General features: G+C 51.2%; 1 protein-coding gene across 2 annotated transcripts in view; it reads left to right on the forward strand.

The window, feature by feature from the left end:
- CPLX2 (complexin 2) overlaps positions 1–22,969 on the forward strand; it is a 365,342-nt gene that overhangs the window by 271,713 nt on the left and 70,660 nt on the right. For both annotated transcript variants that reach the window (XM_075344504.1, XM_075344503.1), the window contains exon 2: positions 2,081–2,179. In XM_075344504.1, the coding sequence (XP_075200619.1) occupies positions 2,149–2,179 (31 nt within the window). In that variant the 5' untranslated portion in view covers positions 2,081–2,148. The remainder of the gene's footprint in view (positions 1–2,080; positions 2,180–22,969) is intronic.

Here is a 22,969-nt window from a genome sequence, read left to right on the forward strand (position 1 = left end):
ACAGTTTAAAGGGCAGGTAGGATCCAGCTATAATTGTAATTAAAATTGACTGTTGGGCGGAGTGCTCATGCCTGGTGGGTGGAGTGCTCACGGCTGGTGGGTGGAGTGCTCATGGCTGGTGGGCAGAGTGCTCATGGCTGGTGGGCGGAGTGCTCAGTCAGAAGGGAGTATACTACAAATATCAGAAAACTGACTGACACATCCAAGAAACAAATGTGGACAGGTGCACACTGAAGGGACTAGTCAATACAATTCATGTGAATACAGCTGCACACTGAAATGCTATACTAATAATAATAATAATAATTTTTTATTTCTATAGCACCAACATATTCCGCAGTGCTTTACAATTCAGGAACATTGAATATATAAAATTTGATACATTACTGCCATAGAAACTAGGTTAAAAAAAGAGATACTTGGTACACAATTTGGCAAATTTGTGATAAGCCCAACAGCTGGTGAGATGACGTAACCCCATTTTTGGGACCCTAGCCTTTAATACCTCACATAGCATCTAATTGTCACACCGGCATACTAGGGATGCTGGTGTCCCTCTGTACCTTGTGCAGTGTACCTGCTTCTCTGCCGTCCGCGTATAAGGGCATTCCCCGTCTGTTTTCCCGATGGATGCCCAAGTGATAGTCGGCTCTGCTCCCACCTAGGCTGCAGGCTCTGCACATATTGTGTGGGGTTTCCTCATCTCCAGCCTAGGGGCGCGCACGTGCACTTCTTGGTGAGGTTGTGACAAAATGCTCTGCCCAAGGACTCTGCAGATTGCGGGCAATTCCCCCTTGGACAGCTGGACTTTTCCTGATGTCTGCCCATGGACATGCTGATTATGGGCAGCTTTGCTATGGTACTATGGACAATTGGACTTGTTTCCCTCGTTTTGTCGTTTTATTATGCCTTCTTTAATTTTTGGTGATTTCTTTTGGGGGGCCTTCAGAAGAAGGGAAGGTAAGGGAAGGGAAGGGGGGATAATGTCACGCTGGCATACTAGGGATGCCGATGTCCCTCTATACCCTGTGCAGGGCACCTGCTTCCCTCTTCTCTGCTGTCCGTATATAAGTGCAGTTCCCGGCTGTTTTCCCAGTGGATGCCCACATGATGGTCAGCTCTGCTACCACCTAGATTGCAAGCTCTGCACATGTTATGTGTGTTTTCCTGCTCTCCAGCCTAGGAGGCGCTCGCGTGCACACTTTCTCATCTTTTATAGGGAGATGTGCGCACCTTGCTAAGGTGTCCCCAGTCTATTGCTGGGAGGCACCAGCTACAGTATTTAAGGCTCCTCCCCTTGATAGGAGGGGAGCATTATGTGTCACTGAATGTGGTTTTCTCCGGAAGGGCTGTTGTCTTCTGTTCCTGAGTCGGGTATACTCCTTGAGTCCGATCACCTGTCTGAGTCTGGTATCCTGCCTGTAGTCCTGTTAACCATTGTCCTGACGTGCTCAGGTACCTGCGTATTCAGGGACTGGGGTATCCAGTTACTGGCAATCCCCCTGGACTCCAGCCTTGTCCTGCATTTGTGTTCCTGCCATGTGATGTACCCTGATATCCTGCTGTATTAACTGTTATTCTGCCGTGTGATGTACCCGAAGTCCTTCCGTGTCCTATGAATAAAGTAGTGTTTTATGTAACCTGAAGTCTGGATGTACCTGCTGTGTTGACATCACTCTGCTGTGGTCCATGCCTGTACCTGCACTGCCCTGTTGTGGTCCGTGCCTGCTGTACCTGATGTCTGGTGTCTGATGACACCTGGTGCCCCACCATGCGGCGGGTGCTTAGTCAGCCCCCTCTCTCTGCTAAAGGGTTGGTCCGGGTTTCACCCTGTGGTCCAGTGGGTGCACTCTACTCGGACACTCGCCGCCTTCCTGGCTCCGCTGGCAGTGAGGTCATGACACTAATAGAGTAGATGTGTCAAGTGTGGTATATACAATTATTGTCATTAGTAGTATTGGACATAGCGGCTTTATATACTGTAGTATTGTAATACATGACTGTAATACTTTTTGTTGTTGTTTTTTCCTTTGTTTGGAATATAATGCATTTCTCAATATTCTCTTTCTTTTTCTTGTAGTGTCTCCTTACTACTGTACTGAATGAGAATTCCTCTTTGACCAGCAGGGAAGAACTCATCAGAGGACCATGGATTTTGTTATGAAACAAGCTTTAGGGGGTAAGAGATCTTTTTTTTGTTATGGATCAAACTGTTTATCTGTCACTGCTGTGTACAGCATTATATATTTGTAAATGTAGTGCTGTTTCTTAGCGGGTTAGATCCTGTGATTCTCACCAGTTGCCCAAAAAAAAGCTCTCAATTGCACTACTTAACAGGCAGAGGAAGTGAACTCATGCATGAGCATATGCACAAAGTGATGTCTGGGCTCGTACACTTAGGGTGAGTGCACACAGTGATGTCTGGGCTCGTACACTTAGGGTGAGTGCACACAGTGATGTCTGGGCTCGTACACTTAGGGTGAGTGCACACAGTGATGTCTGGGCTCGTACACTTACAGTTAGTGCACACAGTGATGTCTGGGCTCGTACACTTACAGTGAGTACACACAGTGATGTCTGGGCTCGTATACCTAGGGTGAGTGCACACTGTGGTGTCTGTTTTGTACATTTAGGGTTAGTGCACACAGTGATGCCTGGACTCATACTCTATGAGTATACACAGTGGTTACTAGGCTCTTACATTTAGGGCTAGTGCACAAAATGGTGTCTAGGCTTGTATAATTAAAGTGAGTGCATACAGTGGTGTCTGGTACATATTGAACCTCAAAATCTGAAACCCTGGTCAGTGTAGGGTAAATACAATTAAAAAATTTGTCAAAGGCAACTAGAGGTTCCCTAACTAGAGACCATTAAAAATCTCACTTTTATTATTAATTGAAATTTATTGACCAAATTTAAAAGGTAGCAGATAAGGGAAAAGGTATCTTCCTATCTATCAGATAAAGTGGATCTTACGGCCACAGACCAAATTTCACTATATCTTATTATAAGTCCATTTTCCTCTAAATCTGCATATTTCAAAACATTCAGCTACTAGCCTCCATAATATATTTCACCACTGCTGGTTTCATCAGGGGACTGAGGCTATACTGAGTCAAAAGCCAGACCATTACCCCTCTTAAAAGCTTTTTGATGATGTCAACCAGAGGTCAACCAATCCCAATAACATTAAGACACATCCTATTCACCAATCTTAGTAAAGGGAAGGACAGACAGAATCAGTGATTGGTATCAATATACTTCTATCTTTCAAGCCAATTAGCTACTGGTCATCTAGGGTATTTTCGTCATGCCTGCATCAGGGACCCGGAAGCTTAATGTAATTGGCGTTCATGTCGCGATGGGTAGTGTAAGTATAGCCACATATGATTAGCCATATCATTTATTGGGCTGGCAAGTGAACATATAGATGACAAGCAGCTAACTGGCTTAAAAGACAGAGGCACAGTATATTGATACCAATCACTGATGGCAAGCGTTGCATCAAGTGGCCTCTCCTCCTCTTCCTGCACCTCAACATCACACAGTTCATTCCTCAGAGGTTCCACCCCAATTACACTTGTTTGCGCCCACGTCACAAATTGCCAACCAGCAAACTGAATGTGGGGAGTCACACATGGGCGAGAATCAAGAGATGTTTATGTCGCGGGCGGGGAGGAGGGTGTCAGCACACCGCGCTCACCCCTTCTGCTCGGGTCCGGCAGCTGCTCAGTGGCGGCTCGAGCGGTGGGCCGGATCCCGGGGTTTCTCGAGCGGCACTCCTCGCCCGTGAGTGAGTGAGTTGTTTGGGGTGTTGGGATAATGTCCGTGACGCCACCCACGGTTGTGGTGATGTGTAGCACCACCGCTGCTCAATGCGGGGATCCCGGGGATGGTGATGGGGAGCAGCCAGGTGTTGTGTTGCCCCTCCGTGGGTAGGGGTTGGTGATCCCGGGGCCCGGTGATGGCTTGTGAGGTGCAGGGCCTGGTGGGCGCAGGGACGCGGGGGCAGCGCTGTGCCTTGCGGCACTATGGTACTCACTCAGCCTGAGACTTGGACACAGTTTGTACGGTAAACCAAACGGCTGGTAGGACGGTCCCACAGACGGCTGCTTTGCTTCCCCGGTAGGTGACGGTGATGTCCCTCTTCCTTGCACCTGTATGTACGGATGGTTGCGATGGGTCCCCACCGGTAACCCGCTCCCCGGCTTCAAGCTGGGCCGGAGGAGCACTACACTTTGCCCGCAGGCGCTGGCCCTCAGAGAATGGTGCCCTGGCGGTGGCGGTGCCTCTGTTGTGCAGGTTGGACTGTTGCCTTCTATCGGGACTTGGTTGTTGGGGGAATCTACGTCCCCTTCACTGACGGATTCGGCAAATTTGGCGACTCCTAGCCTTGCCGGGGTCCGAGAGGCCCCTGCCCTGGTGCTGACTGTCTTTCGGAACACTGCTCCAGACCACCGGGCACACAGCCAACGGGGTCCTTCCAGGAACCTCCAAACGGTCCCCCTCCGGACAGTCACCGCCGTCGCTGACCTTGCTGTTCTAGCCCTACACAAAGCTGGGCTCTCAGGCTTGCTCACTCTTTGCTCTGTCACCTCTTCTTGCTTTCCTCCTTTTTCACTTCTCTTACTTTCACTTCTTGTTGTTTACTCTTACTTTTGCTCCTCACACTTGCCCTGCCTGGGCCTTCTGCCTCCTTCCACCTCCTCCTCCCTGAGCTTTCCGCCTGGTAACTTCCTGCCTCCAGAGTTGTGAGCTCCTTGGTGGGTGGAGCCAACCGCCTGGCCCACCCCCTGGTGTGCATCACAGACTCCTGGAGGAAGGCAACAAGGATTTCTGGTTAGCAGATGTGCCTACCTGGAGTGTGGGGTGTGGTGGTGTTGTGACCTGTGTCCCCTGGCTTGCCCAGGGCGACACATTTATGTCGCGGGCGGCGGAGACGCGCTCGCCACGCTCGGGTCCGGGGCTTCTGCTGCTGCTGCTTGGTGGCTCGAGCTGTGGGCCGGACCCGGGGACTCGAGCAGCGCTCCTCACCCGTGAGTGAAAAGGGATGGTTTGTTTAGGGAGAGAGTTCGTGACGCCACCCACAAGACGTGGTGATGATGGCACCACCGCTGCTGGTGACGGGGATCCCGGGAGAGATGGTAGGGAGCAGCTAGGATGTTGTCCCCTCCGGGGGTAGGGGTTGGTGATCCCGGGGCCTGGTGGTGTAACGGGGTGGCTGGATGGCTGGCGTGCAGGGTTGCAGGGGCAGCGCGGTGCGGTGCCGGATGGCACTGGTGTACTCACTCAGACAATCAATGACAGAGTCTCTGGTAAACCAAACGGCCGGATGGACGGGTCCGGCAGCCGGCTGCAGTGTTGTTGTGCTCTCCCCGGACGGCTGATGGTGGCTGTCTTTCCCTGCAACTGTTAGAATGTTCTGACTCCTGTGGTTGCCCACCGGTAGTCCGCTCCCCGGCGTATAGGTGCCGTAGGAGCACGTTTTGCCCGCAGGCGCTGGCCCTTGGATCTCTAGCCTATGGCGGTGGCTGTATATCCTCACGGTGTGGACTGTTGCCTTTTGTCGGGTCTTGGTTGTTGGGAAACCGCTGGGGTTCCTGTCACACTCGGATTTGACTATTGTCGGTGGCTCCAAGCCTGGTCGGGGTCCGATGGCCCTGCCTGTGTGCTTAGCTTCACTCCGCTCCCCGGTTCGGTACCGGCGGGCCAACGCCCGACCCCGGTCCTACCGCTCTGCAGAGTTCCGCTAACTCCTGCAGATGGCCACCACCGTCTACCAACCTTGCTGTCAGTGCCTGGGCTCCTACCCAGGCACACGCAGACGTTTTAGTCCTCTCACTTTCATCTCCTGAACAAAACTCTTCTCTTTTCCCGCCTCCAGGCCTGTGAATTCCTTGGTGTGTGGGGCCAACTGCCTGGCTCCGCCCCACCTGGTGTGGACATCTGACTCTGGAGGGAGGCAACAAGGGTTTTTGTCTGACTGGTGTAACTGTCTAGGGGAAGGGGTGTGTATGTTGTCATGTCTGTGACTACCTGGCTAGTCCAGGGCGTCACACTCCCCCTTGGTAAAATGCAGACCATCCATCACCGGTTTTATTTTTCTGTAAAAGATAAATTAACATGTAAACATTCAACATAAGCATACTTGTAGTTCTTCCCTTATGGGAGGCTCACTACTTTAACGTTTCAAACATATAAAACATTTTTATTACTGACGGACGGGTTCATGGTCATCCGCTCCCCTACCCAAGCAACCTAACCCTTGATGCTGCCCCTAAGAAACGGGCAGCACCCCTCTTCCCCAGTCCTGGTCCAGGTTACCCGAGCGGGAACGGGTACAGTATCTCGCACCCGGCTGTCACTTCAGGGGACCCCACGTCCAGGGGGACCCCTGACCCCCAGAGGATGGCCACCGGTTCCGGTGGTGGCCGGACCCCAGCCTGCTCCGCTGCGGGTTCCTCCTCCAATCTGCCTCTCCGGAGGCGGCACGGAACGGAAAACGGCCCACAAACTATTTACAAGCCCACAAGTTCGTGAGTGGCCTGCAAGTTCTCGGCCATGTTCATGAGCAGTTTCTCATGTGGGCTGTTTAGGATACGCACTCTGATGGTCCCAACGGGGACAACTCGTCTTACAACGGACGGCAATCAACTGGTTGATGATCAAGTGAGACTTCGGATTGATTGGTGTTCATTCAATGGAAAACAGGGTGCCGAGGGTCCCAACGGGGACAACTTGATTACAATGGTGGACCGCTGCCATTATTTGAGGTCGCCCTCCTCATAGGCCTCCTCCAACTCCACATCCGGACGGGACGGTGGAGGAGGGGACTCGGACCGCCTCTGGGCACTGCGGCCTACCCTTTGCTTGACATCCAGGGCAAACCAGCCCCTCTCCCCGCAATGTCGGGTGTAAGTCACTAAGTCGCCCGGTTGTAGATCGCGACCAGGATGACCGGTTGGCAGGTGAGAGTTCACATCTCGGCGGGCCACGAATATCTCGGCCTCCAGGCCCGGTTCGTACACGAAGCCGTATCCCCGCTGAGGATCAAACATCCTCACCTGGCCTTCATACACCGGCCCCGCACCCGAAAGGTGGCGTTGCGGAGATTGTCCTTCTCCTTCATGACGCGTGCCAGCACTTCGGCCCTCTGCTGCTCCCTAGCGGCAATTTCATGGCCCAACTGGCTCGGCTCCCTGTCCCAGTAAGGGGCGTTTGCATGCCCCTGCGTGCGGGTCGGGCCCCGCCGGACTGCGCCCACAACGGCCACGACCGGTAATCTCTTGTGGGGGTGCTGTGGTGACACGGCCTTGGCTGCTGCTTTGCAGCGATGACCCGGCGCAGCCTCAGCTGAGGCGTGGGGTGCAGGGACAGCAGGCCTCACCTGCTGGGCCTTCCGGTTCATGGCTTCCACCTTTTCAGTAGCCGGACGGACTGCCGGGGCTGGGACGGTCTCAGGTGGGGCCGTGTCTGGGGCCGACGGCTTCTCTTCGCGGACGGGCACCTCCCGCGGGATCTTCCATGGCAGCGGGAGGGACGCGGGCTGTTCACGGACAACGCCTTCAGGTTGGTCCTCCAGGGCGATCCTAGTGGCGAGGCGGCAACAGCCAGTGCAGGTGGCGGGGGAGGCAGCAGGGTGAGCGGGCGCAGAACGGGCCCCTCGGCCGCAGCGACTGGTCCTTCAGGGACACAGGGGCGTGGGTCGCTTACCTGCTCCTCCAACACTGCCTCCACCTCGCGTCTATGCACGGCCGCTGCCACCTCCTTCATTTCGGCCACCCACCGCTCCATCAAGAATCGGACCTGGGCCTGCAGGCGGCAGCACATTTACGCAGTCCGGGCCTCCACCCACGCCGCTGTTCCTGGCGTGGGTTCAGGATCTCTGCGTGGCCGGACGGGACGGACTTGTCAGCGCTTGTGCTCCCAGGAACCGGATGTGTCGCAGAGTCCTGGCTTCCCTGCTTTTTATACTCTCGGTTACATGAGACAGGCCTTTACCCGCTCCCCCTTGGTTCTTTCTAGCACTTCCTGTTTGGGGGCGGGGCTTCGCTTTCGCGCCTTCCCTGCTCAGGGAAGACGCTTGAGCGGGAAATCTTCGTGCCAAAAGATGGAGGAACTTCAAATTTTTCGGCCGGACGCCGCCGGCGGGGACTGCAAGGCGCACTTCTACCGGTAGGTAGATCGGTTCTATACTGTTCGTGACGCTAAGTTGTCGCGGGTGGAGCGGACGCACTAGCCACGCTCGGGTCCGGGGCTTCTGCTGCTGCTGCTCGGTGGCTCGAGCGGTGGGCCGGACCCGGGGACTCGAGCAGCGCTCCTCACCCGTGAGTGAAAAGGGATGGTTTGTTTAGGGAGAGAGTTCGTGATGCCACCCACGGGACGTGGTGATGATGGCACCACCGCTGCTGGTGACGGGGATCCCGGGAGAGATGGTAGGGAGCAGCTAGGATGTTGTCCCCTCGGGGGGTAGGGGTTGGTGATCCCGGGGCCCGGTGGTGTAACGGGGAGGCTGGATGGCTGGGGTGCAGGGTTGCAGGGGCAGCGCGGCGCGGTGTCAGATGGCACTAGTGTACTCACTCAGACAATCAATGACAGAGTCTCTGGTAAACCAAACGGCCGGATGGACGGGTCCCGCAGCCGGCTGCAGTGTTGTTGTGCTCTGCCCGGATGGCTGATGGTGGCTGTCTTTTCCTGCACCTGTTAGAATGTTCTGACTCCTGTGGTTGCCCACCGGTAGTCCGCTCCCCGACGTATAGGTGCCGTAGGAGCCCATTTTTTCCGCAGGCGCTGGCCCTTGGATCTCTAGCCTATGGCGGTGGCTGTATATACTCACGGTGTGGACTGTTGCCTTTTGTCGGGTCTTGGTTGTTGAGAAACCCCTGGGATTCCTGTCACACTCGGATTTGACTATTGTCGGTGGCTCCAAGCCTGGTCGGGGTCCGATGGCCCTGCCTGTGTGCTTAGCTTCACTCCGCTCCCCGGTTCGGTACAGTCCTACCGCTCTGCAGAGTTTCGCTAACCCCTGCAGACGGCCACCACCATCTGCCAACCTTGCTGTCAGTGCCTGGGCTCCTACACAGGCACACGCAGACGTTTTACTCCTCTCACTTTCACCTCCTGAACGAAACTCTTCTCTTTTCCTGCCTCCAGGCCTGTGAACTCCTCGGTGGGTGGGGCCAATCGCCTGGCTCCGCCCCACCTGGTGTGGACATTAGACTCTGGAGGGAGGCAACAAGGGTTTTTGTCTGACTGGTGTAACTGTCTAGGGGAAGGGGTGTGTATGTTGTCATGTCTGTGACTACCTGGCTAGTCCAGGGCGTCACATTTACACATTCAATCTCAAAGGCATCACAGGTCCGCTGCAAAGATTCACAGACTGAAGAGGAGGAAAGTATCTGCAGTGCACCAGTGCCCAAAATCATTGTGAGTTGGATCCTGGCTTAGACGAAGTAAGGTCCCAGCAGGATCCCGACCCTCGTTAACTCCCGAGGGTGGAGGTGATGATGATGATGATGATGTTGATACCTGAAGCACACGCACACTATCCTATGATGTCAGGTCAGGAAGAGGACGAATGGGACAACATAGAGCCTGATGATGAAGTTGTAGGTCCTACTTGGTGTGAACCCAGAGGCATGCAGCTCTGTAGCTCAGCAGATAAGGAGGAGTATGAAGCCGAGGAGGTTATGTTGGCAATTCCCAAATGGAGTCTTCATTCATCTGTGTATACAAAGGCAGGATGCTGCCAAATTAGCGTGACAATTAGTCACTGCAAGTCTGATAATGATATTACAGTCTACATGAAAAAGATACCCTTTCTTTCCACCTCACACACAAAGAAATCTTCAACCGTGAAGTGCCACAGAAAGGCAAGTTGTCTTCACGAAGATCTTCCCTGCAGGTCCCTTCGGTGCCGCCACCCTGCTAAATGTGCATTACTCATTCGGGACGATGCAACTCTATCTGGTAGATGTTTGAGAGCAGACACCCTTTCATCTTTGTCATGCTCAAGTCGATATACACAATCAAATCCATCATATTTTGTAAAATAAAGAGAATGGTTGACTGGTACTTGATCCAAAACAGTTCCTTTCCATTGAGTTATTGGGACCACTGCCCTCTATCTAGCCATGTTGTATCCTGAAACCTACAATATTTCTTCTTGGTTGTGAAATTAGTTTACTTGGTCAAATATTGCTTTGATGTTTCTTGATGTGAGAGGTCCTTTTCTTCATCATATTTGCAGAAATGTCTGCATGTTCTGCATCACCTCTTAATCGGTGAGCTGTGGCCTTTCCAAATGGAGTCTTCATTCATCTGTGTATGAGAAAGATGGAGCAAGCACGATCTGAAAATGGCATGCATCATATAAAAAGTGCAAATTCACAGATTTATTCCAACTGTACTGCATTATAAATGAGATTTTTAGCAAATAATTGATCAATTCTTTGAGCCACCCCTGCCAACGTCACATCAAATCTCAATAGGGGGGGTCCTACACTATATTCTGTATTTCACGTGCCATGCGGCCTCCTAGATAAAGTTAAAAGCAGAACCATAATGGAGCACACATACCTGTAACCTGTATATATAACCGCTTCTATGTTGCAAAAAAGGCAATTGTGGATAGAGGTCAGCCCAGGTCCCAGCATGTGGAGCAAGCTCTACACATACCAGGACTATATCAGAACTGACCCTCCCAGTGCCAGACAGCAACCATTGATAAAGGCGGACCAGATCCAAGTATGGTGCTTAATTTACATTGCCTGTGGAAAGGGGTGAGGCAACTGAATGTGAACAGCTACCAACAGGAGGAATATATTGCAAACCAAGATCAGGCGTGCATAGTATGGTGGTGGTCGGCCACCAGAAAAATGTAGCATAACTACAGTCATAACAGAGAAAAAGGAGCCAGCACGATCTGAAAATGGAATGCATCATATAAAAAGTGCAAATTCACAGATTTATTCCAACTGTACTATAATAAAAAAATGAGATTTTTAGCAAATAATTGATCAATTCTTTGAGCCAGCCCTGCCAATGTCACGGCAAATCTCAATAGGGTGGTCCTATGTGGCGCCCTGGACAAGCCAGGTCGTCACAGAACAACACCTACACACCCCACACTCCCGGTCAGGCTCACCAAAGTCAGACAAAAACCCTTGTTGCCTTCCTCCAGGGGCTGATGTCCACACCAGGGGGTGGGCCAGGCGGATGGCCCCGCCCACCGAGGAGTTCACAGTCCTGGAGGCGGGAAAAGTAGAGAGTTCTGTTTTTGGAAGAGAAAGTGGAAGGAGGAGGGAAGTAGCAGTTGAGCAGACAGAGAGTGGTACGGGTGTGTGGCCCGGATGGATCAGCAAGGTTGGCAGACGGTGGTGACCATCTGCAGGAGTGGCCTATTGGAGCTAGCCGTAAGGACCGTGGACGGGCGGTGGCCCGGCGGTACCGGACCGGTACGCAAAGAGAAGCCAGCACCATCCGGCAGGGGCTTACGGACCCCGGCAAGGCTAGGAGTCGCCGTGAATTTGCCAAATCCATTAGCGAAGGGAACCTCCTGGGTTTCCCAGCAGCCAAGTCCCGTCAGAAGGCAACCGTCCAACCGAGAGAGGGAAACACAGTCACCGCCAAGGCTAAAGTTCCAAGGGCCAGAGCCTGCAGGCAAAAGCGGCTCCTTCAGCACCCATCCAAGCTGGGGAGTGGGTTACCGGTGGGAACCCATTGGAACCGTTACACTACATAGGTGCAGGGAAAGGCAGTCACCATCAACCTGCCGGGAGGAGAAACACCGCAGCCGTCTGTGGGACCCGTCCATCCAGCCGTGTGTTTTACCGAGAACTGTGTCCTCATCATTGGCTGAGTGAGTACAACCGTGCCGTACGGCACAGCGCTGCCCCCACGACCCTGCACCTCGCCAGGCCCCATAACCCGCCTGCCTTCAATCCGTACCCCATCACCGGGCCCCGGGACAACCAACCCCCTACCCACGGAGGGGAGAACTAACATCCAGGCTGCTCCCTGTCATCGCTCCCGGGATCCCCGTCCAGAGGAGCGGTGGTGTCACCAATATCACCACAACCGTGGGTGGCGTCACGGACAATAACCAAATCCCCACAATCAATCCCCACACTTTTCACTCACGGGCGAGGAGCGCCGCTTGAGTCCCCGGGATCTGGCCCACCGCTTGAGCCACCACCGAGCAGCAGCAGCAGCCGCAGCAGCCGCGGCCGGACCCGAGCAGTGGGAGAGCGCAGCGTCCCCTCCTCCGCCCGCGACACCTACACTATATTATGTATTTCTTGTGCCATGCGGCCTCCTAGATAAAGTTAAAAGCAGAACCATAATGGAGCACACATACCTGTAACCTATATATAGCCGCTTCCATGTTGCAAAAGAGGCAATTATGGATAGAGGCAAATGCTGTGTATATTCGGTTCTGCGAACTGAGTCTTGAGAGGGTCACTCATCTCTTGCCATGACTGGTCATACTTTGTGTATGATATTGTACCATAGGTTCATGGAATTGAATGAGGCTGAGCAAGAATACTTTACATAACATTTTTAAAGGCATTGCACCATTTTTTCCCCTTTTTCTAATTCCGTACAATCCAACAAAATACTTTGTTGTTCTGTGGCTCAAAACAATCTGTGATGTAAAGCAAATGCTGGGTATGACATATGGTTAAATTTGAAGAATTACCAGTATGAAAGATGTGCTATGAGAAATAGACATGCTTTTGGGGAAGTAAGTTATGATGAAGCAAATCAACTAATATGTGTGAGACTGAATATAGGAGACTACGTGAAGGCTCACACTGTATATAAGGGGCAATGTGGGGGCTCATACTGTATATATGGGCTATGTGAAGGCTCATACTGTATGTAGGAGGTTATGTGGAGGTTCATGCTTTACAGAGGGGACTATGTGGAGGTTCATACTGTATATAGGGAGGTTCATACTGTATAAAGGATCTATGTGGAAACTCATACTGTATATAGAAGATATGTAGGGGCTTACTGTATATAGGGAGGCTACATTGTGGCTCATGCTGTATGTAGTGAGTCTGTGTGGGGCTATGCTGTATAAAGGGGACTATGTGGGGGCTCACGCTGTATGTAAGGGACTATGTGGAGGCTGCTACTGTATATAGTGGGTTATTTGGAGGCTTGTACTGTATATAGTGGGCTATGTGGGGGCCCATGCTTTATGTAGTGGGGCTGCATAGGGACTCAGACTGTATATAGGAGGGCTGTGTATCGGCTCATATAGTATATAGATATATTGGGGATGTCAGCATACATAATTTTGCTCAATATTAAAGTGCACCAATCACCAGGATTTTCCTATATAGCTTAAAGCCAGTGCTATACTCGCACTATCATGCTGATTCCATATATACCTTTAGTTGTCAGCTACGATGTATAGGTTTTGAAACACAAGCAAGTAAATTTGTAAAATGAGCAGCTTTTTGAGTGGCAGCAGCTGCCAATCAGATGATTGCTGGGGTGGGTATTTATAGTGATTTCCGCCCCCCTGCCTGCTGTTCCTCCCCCTGTTATTTATGCTAATTATATCATAAAATCGTTTTACTAAGTGACTAGAAGGACCTGTGCTGATGTGACTCATGTGACCAGAAGGCACAAGGCCTAGCCAACAGACAAATAATGTTGCTTCCTGGAATCCGCTATGTTGGCTAAGGCCCCACCCCTTCTGGTCACAGCTGATTGGCAGTTGCTGCTACTCACAAAGCTGCTCATTTTACAAACTTTACTTTCTTTTGTTTCAAAACCTATACATCCTAGATGACAACTAAAGGTATATACAGTGGGTGCAGAAAGTATTCAGACCCCTTTAAATTTTTCACTCTTTGTTTCATTGCAGCCATTTGGTAAGTTCATTTTTTTCTCATTAATGTACACTCTGCACCCCATCTTGACAGAAAAAAAAACAGAAATGTAAATTTATTAAACAAGAAAAACTGAAATATCACATCAAAAGTCAAGGTCAACAGTATCCAGACCCTTTGCTCAGACACTCATACACTCATATTTAAGTCACATGCTGTCCATTTCCTTGTGATCCTCCTTGAGATGGCTCTAATCCTTCATTGGAGTCCAGCTGTGTTTAATTAAACTGATAGGACTTGATTTGGAGAGGTACACACCTGTCTATATAAGACCTCACAGCTCACAGTGCATGTCAGACCAAATGAGAATCATGAGGTCAAAGGAACTGTCTAAGGAGCTCAGAGACAGAATTCCGGCAAAGCACAAATCTGGCCAAGGTTACAAAAGAATTTCTGTGGTACTCAAGGTTCCTAAGAGCACAGTGGCCTCCATAATTCTTAAATTGAAGACGCTTGGGACCACCAGAGCTTTTCCTAGACCCGGCCGTCCAGTCAAACTGAGCAATCATGGGATGAAGAGCCTTGGTGAGAGAGGTAAAGAAGAACCCCAAGATCACTGTGGCTGAGCTCCAGAGATGCAGTAGGAAGATGGGAGAAAGTTACACAAAGTCAACTATCACTGCAGCCCTCCACCATTCAGTCCTTTATGTCAGGGTGGATTGACGGAAGCCTCTCCTCAGTGGAAGACATATGATAGCCTGCATAGAGTTTGCAAAAAACACATGAAGGACTCCCAGACCATGAGAAATAAGATTCTCTGGTCTGATGAGACGAAGATAGAATGCGTTGGTGATAATTCTAAGCAGTATGTGTGAAGAAAACCAGGAACTGCTCATCATCTACCCAATACAATGCCAACAATAAAACATGGTGGTGGCAGCATCATGCTATGGGGGCGGTTTTCAGCAGCAGGGACAGGATGACTGGTTGTTATTGAAGGAAAGATGAATGTGGCCAAGTACAGAGAAAACCTCTTCCAGAGTGCTCTGGACCTCAGACTTGGCCGAAGCTTCACCTTCCAACAAGACAATGACCTTAAGCACAGAGCTAAAATAACAAAGGAGTGGCTTCGGAACAGCTCTGTGACCATTCTTGACTAGCCCAGCCAGAACCCTGACCTAAACCCAATTGAGCATCTCTAGAGTTACCTAAAAATGGCTGTCCACCAACATTCTCCATCTAAACTAACGGAACTGGAGAGGATCTGCAAGGAAGAATGGCAGAGGATCCCCAAATCCAGGTGTGAAATACTTGTTGCATCCGTCCCAAGAAGACTCATGACTGTAGTAGCTCAAAAGGGTGCTTCTACTCAATACTGAGCAAAGGGTCTGAATACTTATGACCATGTGATATTTCAGTTTTTCTTGTTTAATAAATTTGCAAAAATGTCTATATTTGTTTGTTTTTTTTGTCAAGATGGGGTGCACAATGTACATTAATGAGAAAAAAATGAACTTATTGAATTTAACAAATGGTTGCAATGAAACAAAGAGTTAACAATTTAAAGGGGTCTGAATACTTTCTGCACCCACTGTATAGAATCAGCATGATAATGTGAGTATAGCACTGGCTTTAGGTTATATAGGAAAATCCTGGTGATTGGTACGCTTTAAATGATAATTTAATTATATTATTTTATAACAATATTGTTATTTAATATTAAAAAAAATATTTTCATCCTACTGGTTCAACCTCCACCCAGTCATGGCTTCTCGTGTGGCCCCACAGGAAAATTAATTGCCCACCCCTGTGTTATACTGTGTGTATTGACTCTAGGTGGTATATACATTGGGCTAATCCTGTGCCTGGCTACTTTTTCCCTGTGTCATCTCTCATTGTTGCATATAACTTAATTTATAGACATCTATGGTTTGATTTATTTGCCTGTGTGGATTGGATTAGTTGTTACCAATATCTGGATAGAAATTCATGTCAATAGCACCTTTACAAATATAAATACTTAGGAAATAAGTGACGTGTTCAATACTTATTTCCCCCGATGTACATATATAGATACACACGCATATATTTATATATACAAACACTCCACATTATTGAAGTGGCAACAAAAAGAAAGTAAAGTTGTGGAAATATTGAAATCACTGAATGAATAGACGTGGCTGGAGGAATAAAGTTCATTTTCTCCCTGTAGCTGGGCTTTCAGTGCATCTGATGGGCACCTTTGGAACACTATTAACCTGCAGATTAACATTATAACTGCAGGTTGGGAATGTGACAGGTTCCCTCTAAAGAGCTTACATTCCTGGGAGAACCTATCTTTCGAGGGTAATCGGAGGCTTTTTAGAACTTTTGATTTATGTCCAATTAATTCACAACAAATCATTGTTTTTTTAATTTTGGCAACAATGGTGAAATCAAATTTTAAAAGATTAATTCACCTCTACACGTTTTCCAATTTTTTCTTTGTACCCTTCTCATAGAATCCTATCCTATGCCTGGAGTTCTATTAGGTTACTTTTCATTGAATCTTGGCCAGTTTCCCTGCTGTAAGTAGAATGGCAGCGTAGTTAATGATGTGATGTTTTCACCCAAGCGCTGAATATCGCCATTCTGGGGCATCGTTTTTAATTGCTTGGAGGCTGCACATGAATATTCAGTGCCGCCTCCTACTGTGCTTGCTCCTGTTTATCTCTGATTCATATTAGAAAACTTATATTAATTTGCACTTTGAAATATTCCCAATGGCTTTGTTTGATCATTATAATACAAGATGGTTTCTGAGTAAAGGCCCATTTTACTTATTACTCATTTATGTCTGATTTTGATTGATAGCGCTGACATTTCCATAAAAGATGAAACATGCTAAGATCATTTCCAGGCAAAGTTCATTTTTTATTACCGGACTATTTGCACCTTTTAGTAGATTTATTTGCGGAAATTCTCGTCCTCCTTACCGTTAATAAGCTACTAGCTGTAGCCCCCGGCGTTGCCCGGGATAGTAACTGTGTCTCGGACTGTCTCTCTGTGTCTCTCTCTCTTTGTCTGTCTCTTTGCCTGTCTGTCTCTGTCTGTCTCACTCTCTCTTTCCCTGCCTGTCTCACTCTCTCTTTCCCTGCCTGTCTCACTCTTTCTTTCCCTGCCTGTCTCACTCTCTCTTTCCCTGTCTGTCTCTCTATCTCTTTCCCATGAAGTAGCGAAGACAAATTTTGCCCACTCTCATTTCATAAACTACCATCCCTCTCACCAAACTGCCGATTTCAGTAAAAAAATATCTCTAGTGAACCAAATGTTCATCACTATAATTATTTCTTTATTATAACATTATAAAATCATATCTGAGCAGCCAACACTTGCCCATGTGCATTACACATTCAGAAGGGATCGTCCATTGAGCTGTACATAGTGCTGGTCTCCTCACTTCCCAAGCTCATCTACATGTAGCATGTTCACTGTTGTTTTTCTGTTCCGAATATTTATTTCATGGTGACAGATTTACATATGCCAGTATTATAACTTTGGTGCAGGATCAAATAAGAATGAATAGAAAATAATAAAATAACAGTATGAGAATTTGATAGTGACATAGCATATATTCACCGTGGAAAAATGTTACTAACCTGCAGATATGGGGTGAATCTGCAGGTTAATAATGTTTGAATCTTGCCCAGCGCCTGTGAGTCGCCCACCACAGCGCTGCAGCGGTCGCCTGCGGGACACTGTGGGGACTTCTCTGTAGGCACCCTTCTAGCAACAGGTATGTCAGGTTCACTTTCATAGGAGTCGTGACGCCACTCTCGGTTTGCGGTCAGGGTGAGCGGGTGACCGCCACTGCAATTTAATGAGCGTCTGGGGCTGATGGTGTCTGCAGTCCGGTGGTATAGATTCCCGAGAGTGAGGCTGGCCCCAGGGGCTCGGGCACATGTGTGTGGAACCACAGGTCGCGGAAAAACTCAGTCGCAGTCCAGTAATGTCTTTCAACTGTTTACTCACTTTTTGCTGGTACAGTGAGGCAACCCGGGCGATGCTGAGATGAACCAGAGGGAACCAGGTATCCTTCAGGCTGGTGTAGGGGTGACTGCTGACTCGCCTTCCTAGCAGTTCTTGTTTCGTACAACCCCTGACTTAAAGTACCGTGGGATTCATCAGGGAAGTCGCAGCTGCCTTTTCTCTCCTTTCTGACCCGTTTGCTGACAGCATCGACCAAGGAAAAGGTGGCTCCAGGCTCGAGCCCCCCCGTTGCTGTTGATGCTCGGGCTCTGTGATGGTTGGTGTGGAACCTCTAGTCCCACCACCTGCAGGATTTAGCAGACCACTAAATGGATGTCTGGCTCTAGGGATCTGTACCCCATGCGTACATCATTACCAGGAGTCCTCGTACTCAACTCCTTACTGCTCTCTCTCTTCGGGTGTCTTTCAGACTGACTGGGTGATAATTGTTACGAACCGGCGCCGCCATAGCCGCAAGCAGCCTGCTGCGGTTCCTGTTGCGCCCAGGCGCCAGCTGCCGTTCTTGGCCGTGCCTCGGGTCGTCCAGTTGGCTGTTCCTTCCACCATGTCTAAGTGTGGAGAGGCGGCTAGTGTGCATGCGTGCGCCAATTTACCCCAGCCAGAGTTTAAGCCCGGTGTTTTGCCTAGTGAGCATGCTCAGCCTGTTTGTGTTATGTCTGAGACTAAGTCCTCAGTTAAGGCTACTGAGCATGCTCCCACAATGAACCCTAACAGCCTCTTTGCACAGGTACTTGGACTTCGTGCTGTGTCTAAGTTCTGGGATGTGCCTACTGAGCATGCTCAAACTGGTAGTCTGCTTTCTAAGCCTGTGGCTCAGGCTACTGAGCATGCTCAGGCACTTAGTGCATCAGAGGCTAGGTCCGGTAAGGACCTCACTGAGCATGTCCGTGAGGTGGCAGGCCCTGATAGGGCAGAGGGTGTCAGGTGTCCTGATGACGTGGCAACTCCGGACTGGCTCGCAGAGGCCCGCCCCTATGATCTGGCACCTCAGTATTGGTTGTCAGACGATGACTGGTGAAGTGTTTGGGGCGTGGCTGCCATGAGGTCATCAATGACGTGGCGGTTCCGGATAGGTCACATGTGACGTCACTGATGACATGCACTCTGCTATTGGACCTTGGTGGTTCCACCCTGGGTTTGGGGCAGACCCAGGTTATAAAAGGGGTGGAGACAACATGGAGGTGCGCAGTCTTCACTTTTGCTCAGTCAGAGCACACCTCCATGTTAGAGCCTCATTGCGGCATAAGCCTATGTTGGGAAGCGGTAGGTAGGGTTAGGCGAACGGTGCCTGTCACGCCAAGATTCGTGGCTCGGCACATCAGGGTCAGGCGCCGTGCTTCCCTCCTGCCGTTCCAGTCTTGCTATAGCAGCCCAGTGGTGTTAACTGGGCTGCGGCTGCTGTGCTTCCTGTCCGATTGTGCTCCCTACGCACACGGACAACGCACCTGCTGCGCCACCTGTCCGATTGTGCCCTCTACGCACACGGACAACGCACCTGCTGCGCCACCTGTCCGATTGTGACCCCTACGCACACGGACAACGCACCTGCTGCGCCACCTGTCCGGTTGTGTCCCCTACGCGCACGGACAGCGTACCCCAGGACCCCTGTGGAGTTAACAGGGTGTTCCTTATCCTCCTCGGCTTCCCGGTCAACGCTACTGGTGTACCCATCTGGCCTGACGTGTCCTACACACACGTGGCCAGTCGAGAGGTGGCCAGAAACGCTAATCGGAGGACCGCTCGGCCTGACGTGTCCTACACATGTGGCCGACAGGGCGCTTTCGTGGCGGTCTTCCGGTCAACGCTACCTGGTTACCACCCGGCCTGACGTGTTTCCTGCACACGTGGTTGGTGTAGCGCTAGGTGCACCAAAACGCTAATCGGGTTGTCGTCCGGTCTGACGTGTCCCAACACACGTGACCAGTTCCCAGAGTTCCTGGGTTATCTCAGAGCCATCCAGCTCTATAGTCTCCGCCTAACCCTCAGGTGCCAGCAGCTCCTTTGTCATCTGGAGCACGGTGGGCCCCGACTGGCGATTAGGATATATACCCCCTGGTCCTAATCTGCCGGTCCCCCCGTAACAGTAAGACTGCGCCAGGGTCTGGCTGGCATGGCGGAGATGGAGCAGCTACGTCAGTTCATGCTGCAGCTTGATGCCAGAGTGAGGTCTCTGGAGAAGTATGCTCTTGCTGCTGATATAGATGATGTGGTGGCTCAAGCGGCTGCAATGGTGTCCGTTACCAAGCCTACTCCAACCCTCCCTCACCTCTCACTGCCCAACAAGTTTACGGGGAACAGCAAGGCATGTAGGGGATTCGTGAACCAGTGCTCAGTCCATCTAGAGCTGTTGGCTGCACGGTTTCCTACAGAGAGGTCGAAGGTGGGGTTTATCATCTCCTTGCTCTCCGATAGAGCACTGGAGTGGGCTACACCATTGTGGGAGAGGAATGACCCCGTAGTACAGGACTCTAAGGAGTTTTTGGAGTCCTTACGACAAGTGTTCCTGGGGCCTCAGGTCACTCACGACTCGGCCCTACAGCTACTGACTTTGGAGCAGGGGCGTACCTCCTCAAGTCAATATGCTGTGAGTTTCCGGACACTTGCTGCAGAACTGGGGTGGTCAGAGAGGACTCTCATTCCACTGTTCTGGAGGGGATTAGCCTCGCACGTGAAGGACGCATTAGCGTCGCATGAGGTACCAACTACCCTTGAGGGCCTCATGACTCTGGCTACCCGCATTGACCTGCGGACCTCCGAACGTCAGCTGGAGCGCAGGTCACAGGGTCGTTCAGCCACTGTAGTGGTCTCTCCTACTGCACCTCCCTTAGAGGACATCTCTGTCCCTATGGACATCTCTAGGGTTGGTGTTGCTAGGTCTTCGAGTCGCAAGGGCATTTCCTGTTTCGCTTGTGGGCAGTATGGTCATTATGCCAACCGTTGCCCAAAGCGTCAGGATAAGCGACCACGATTGGTGACCATAGCTGGAGGTAGAATGGACTCTGCGTCATCCATTAGGGTGACGTTTCCCGCGTCCATTTCCTTTAAGGGGTCAACATGGTCCACAAGGGCAAGTGTGGACACAGGTGCTGGGGATAGTTTCATCTCCTCCTCTTTTGCCTGGCGGCATGCCATCCCGCTGGTGCAAATGCCAAGGCCAGTGAGAGTCCGTGTGGTGGATGGGTCCTTGTTGCCCAAAGTAATTCACCAGCAGACAGTGCCCATTACCCTTGCCATGTCATTTGGGCATAGGGAGACCATTTCATTTCTGGTTCTCCCTAAGGGTACAGATGATATTCTGCTGGGTATTCCTAGGTTGAAGCGGCATTCCCCACAGATCGACTGGTCGTCTGGGGTGATTACGCGGTGGAACGAGTCTTGTAGCTCCCACTGCATGTCTCGATCTTCCGCCCGTCGCTCAGTGGTATCTGTGGCGACTATAGACCATTCGAGTGGTAGGGCTGCTAGAGGGGGGGGTACTGTTACGAATCGGCGCTGCCATAGCCGCAAGCAGCCTGCTGCAGTTCCTGTTGCGCCCAGGCGCCAGCTGCCGTTCTTGGCCGTGCCTCGGGTCGTCCAGTTGGCTGTTCCTTCCACCACGTCTAAGTGTGGAGAGGCGGCTAGTGCGCATGCGTGCGCCAATTTACCCCAGCCAGAGTTTAAGCCCGGTGTTTTGCCTAGTGAGCATGCTCAGCCTGTTTGTGTTATGTCTGAGACTAAGTCCTCAGTTAAGGCTACTGAGCATGCTCCCACAATGAACCCTAACAGCCTCTTTGCACAGGTACTTGGACTTCGTGCTGTGTCTAAGTTCTGGGATGTGCCTACTGAGCATGCTCAAACTGGTAGTCTGCTTTCTAAGCCTGTGGCTCAGGCTACTGAGCATGCTCAGGCACTTAGTGCATCAGAGGCTAGGTCCGGTAAGGACCTCACTGAGCATGTCCGTGAGGTGGCAGGCCCTGATAGGGCAGAGGGTGTCAGGTGTCCTGATGACGTGGCAACTCCGGACTGGCTCGCAGAGGCCCGCCCCTATGATCTGGCACCTCAGTATTGGTCGTCAGATGATGACTGGTGAAGTGTTTGGGGCGTGGCTGCCATGAGGTCATCAATGACGTGGCGGTTCCGGATAGGTCGCATGTGACGTCACTGATGACATGGCACTCTGCTATTGGACCTTGGTGGTTCCACCCTGGGTTTGGGGCAGACCCAGGTTATAAAAGGGGTGGAGACAACATGGAGGTGCGCAGTCTTCACTTTTGCTCAGTCAGAGCACACCTCCATGTTAGAGCCTCATTGCGGCATAAGCCTATGTTGGGAAGCGGTAGGTAGGGTTAGGCGAACGGTGCCTGTCACGCCAAGATTCGTGGCTCGGCACATCAGGGTCAGGCGCCGTGCTTCCCTCCTGCCGTTCCAGTCTTGCTATAGCAGCCCAGTGGTGTTAACTGGGCTGCGGCTGCTGTGCTTCCTGTCCGATTGTGCTCCCTACGCACACGGACAACGCACCTGCTGTGCCACCTGTCCGATTGTGACCCCTACGCACACGGACAACGCACCTGCTGCGCCACCTGTCTGGTTGTGTCCCCTACGCGCACGGACAGCATACCCCAGGACCCCTGTGGAGTTAACAGGGTGTTCCTTATCCTCCTCGGCTTCCCGGTCAACGCTACTGGTGTACCCATCTGGCCTGACGTGTCCTACACACACGTGGCCAGTCGAGAGGTGGCCAGAAACGCTAATCGGAGGACCGCTCGGCCTGACGTGTCCTACACATGTGGCCGACAGGGCGCTTTCATGGCGGCCTTCCGGTCAACGCTACCTGGTTACCACCCGGCCTGCCGTGTTTCCTGCACACGTGGTTGGTGTAGCGCTAGGTGCACCAAAACGCTAATCGGGTTGTCGTCCGGTCTGACGTGTCCCAACACACGTGACCAGTTCCCAGAGTTCCTGGGTTATCTCAGAGCCATCCAGCTCTATAGTCTCCGCCTAACCCTCAGGTGCCAGCAGCTCCTTTGTCATCTGGAGCACGGTGGGCCCCGACTGGCGATTAGGATATATACCCCCTGGTCCTAATCTGACGGTCCCCCCGTAACAGTAATGTA

Source organism: Anomaloglossus baeobatrachus, chromosome 4 (assembly GCF_048569485.1).
Source record: "Anomaloglossus baeobatrachus isolate aAnoBae1 chromosome 4, aAnoBae1.hap1, whole genome shotgun sequence".
Taxonomy (NCBI): domain Eukaryota; kingdom Metazoa; phylum Chordata; class Amphibia; order Anura; family Aromobatidae; genus Anomaloglossus; species Anomaloglossus baeobatrachus.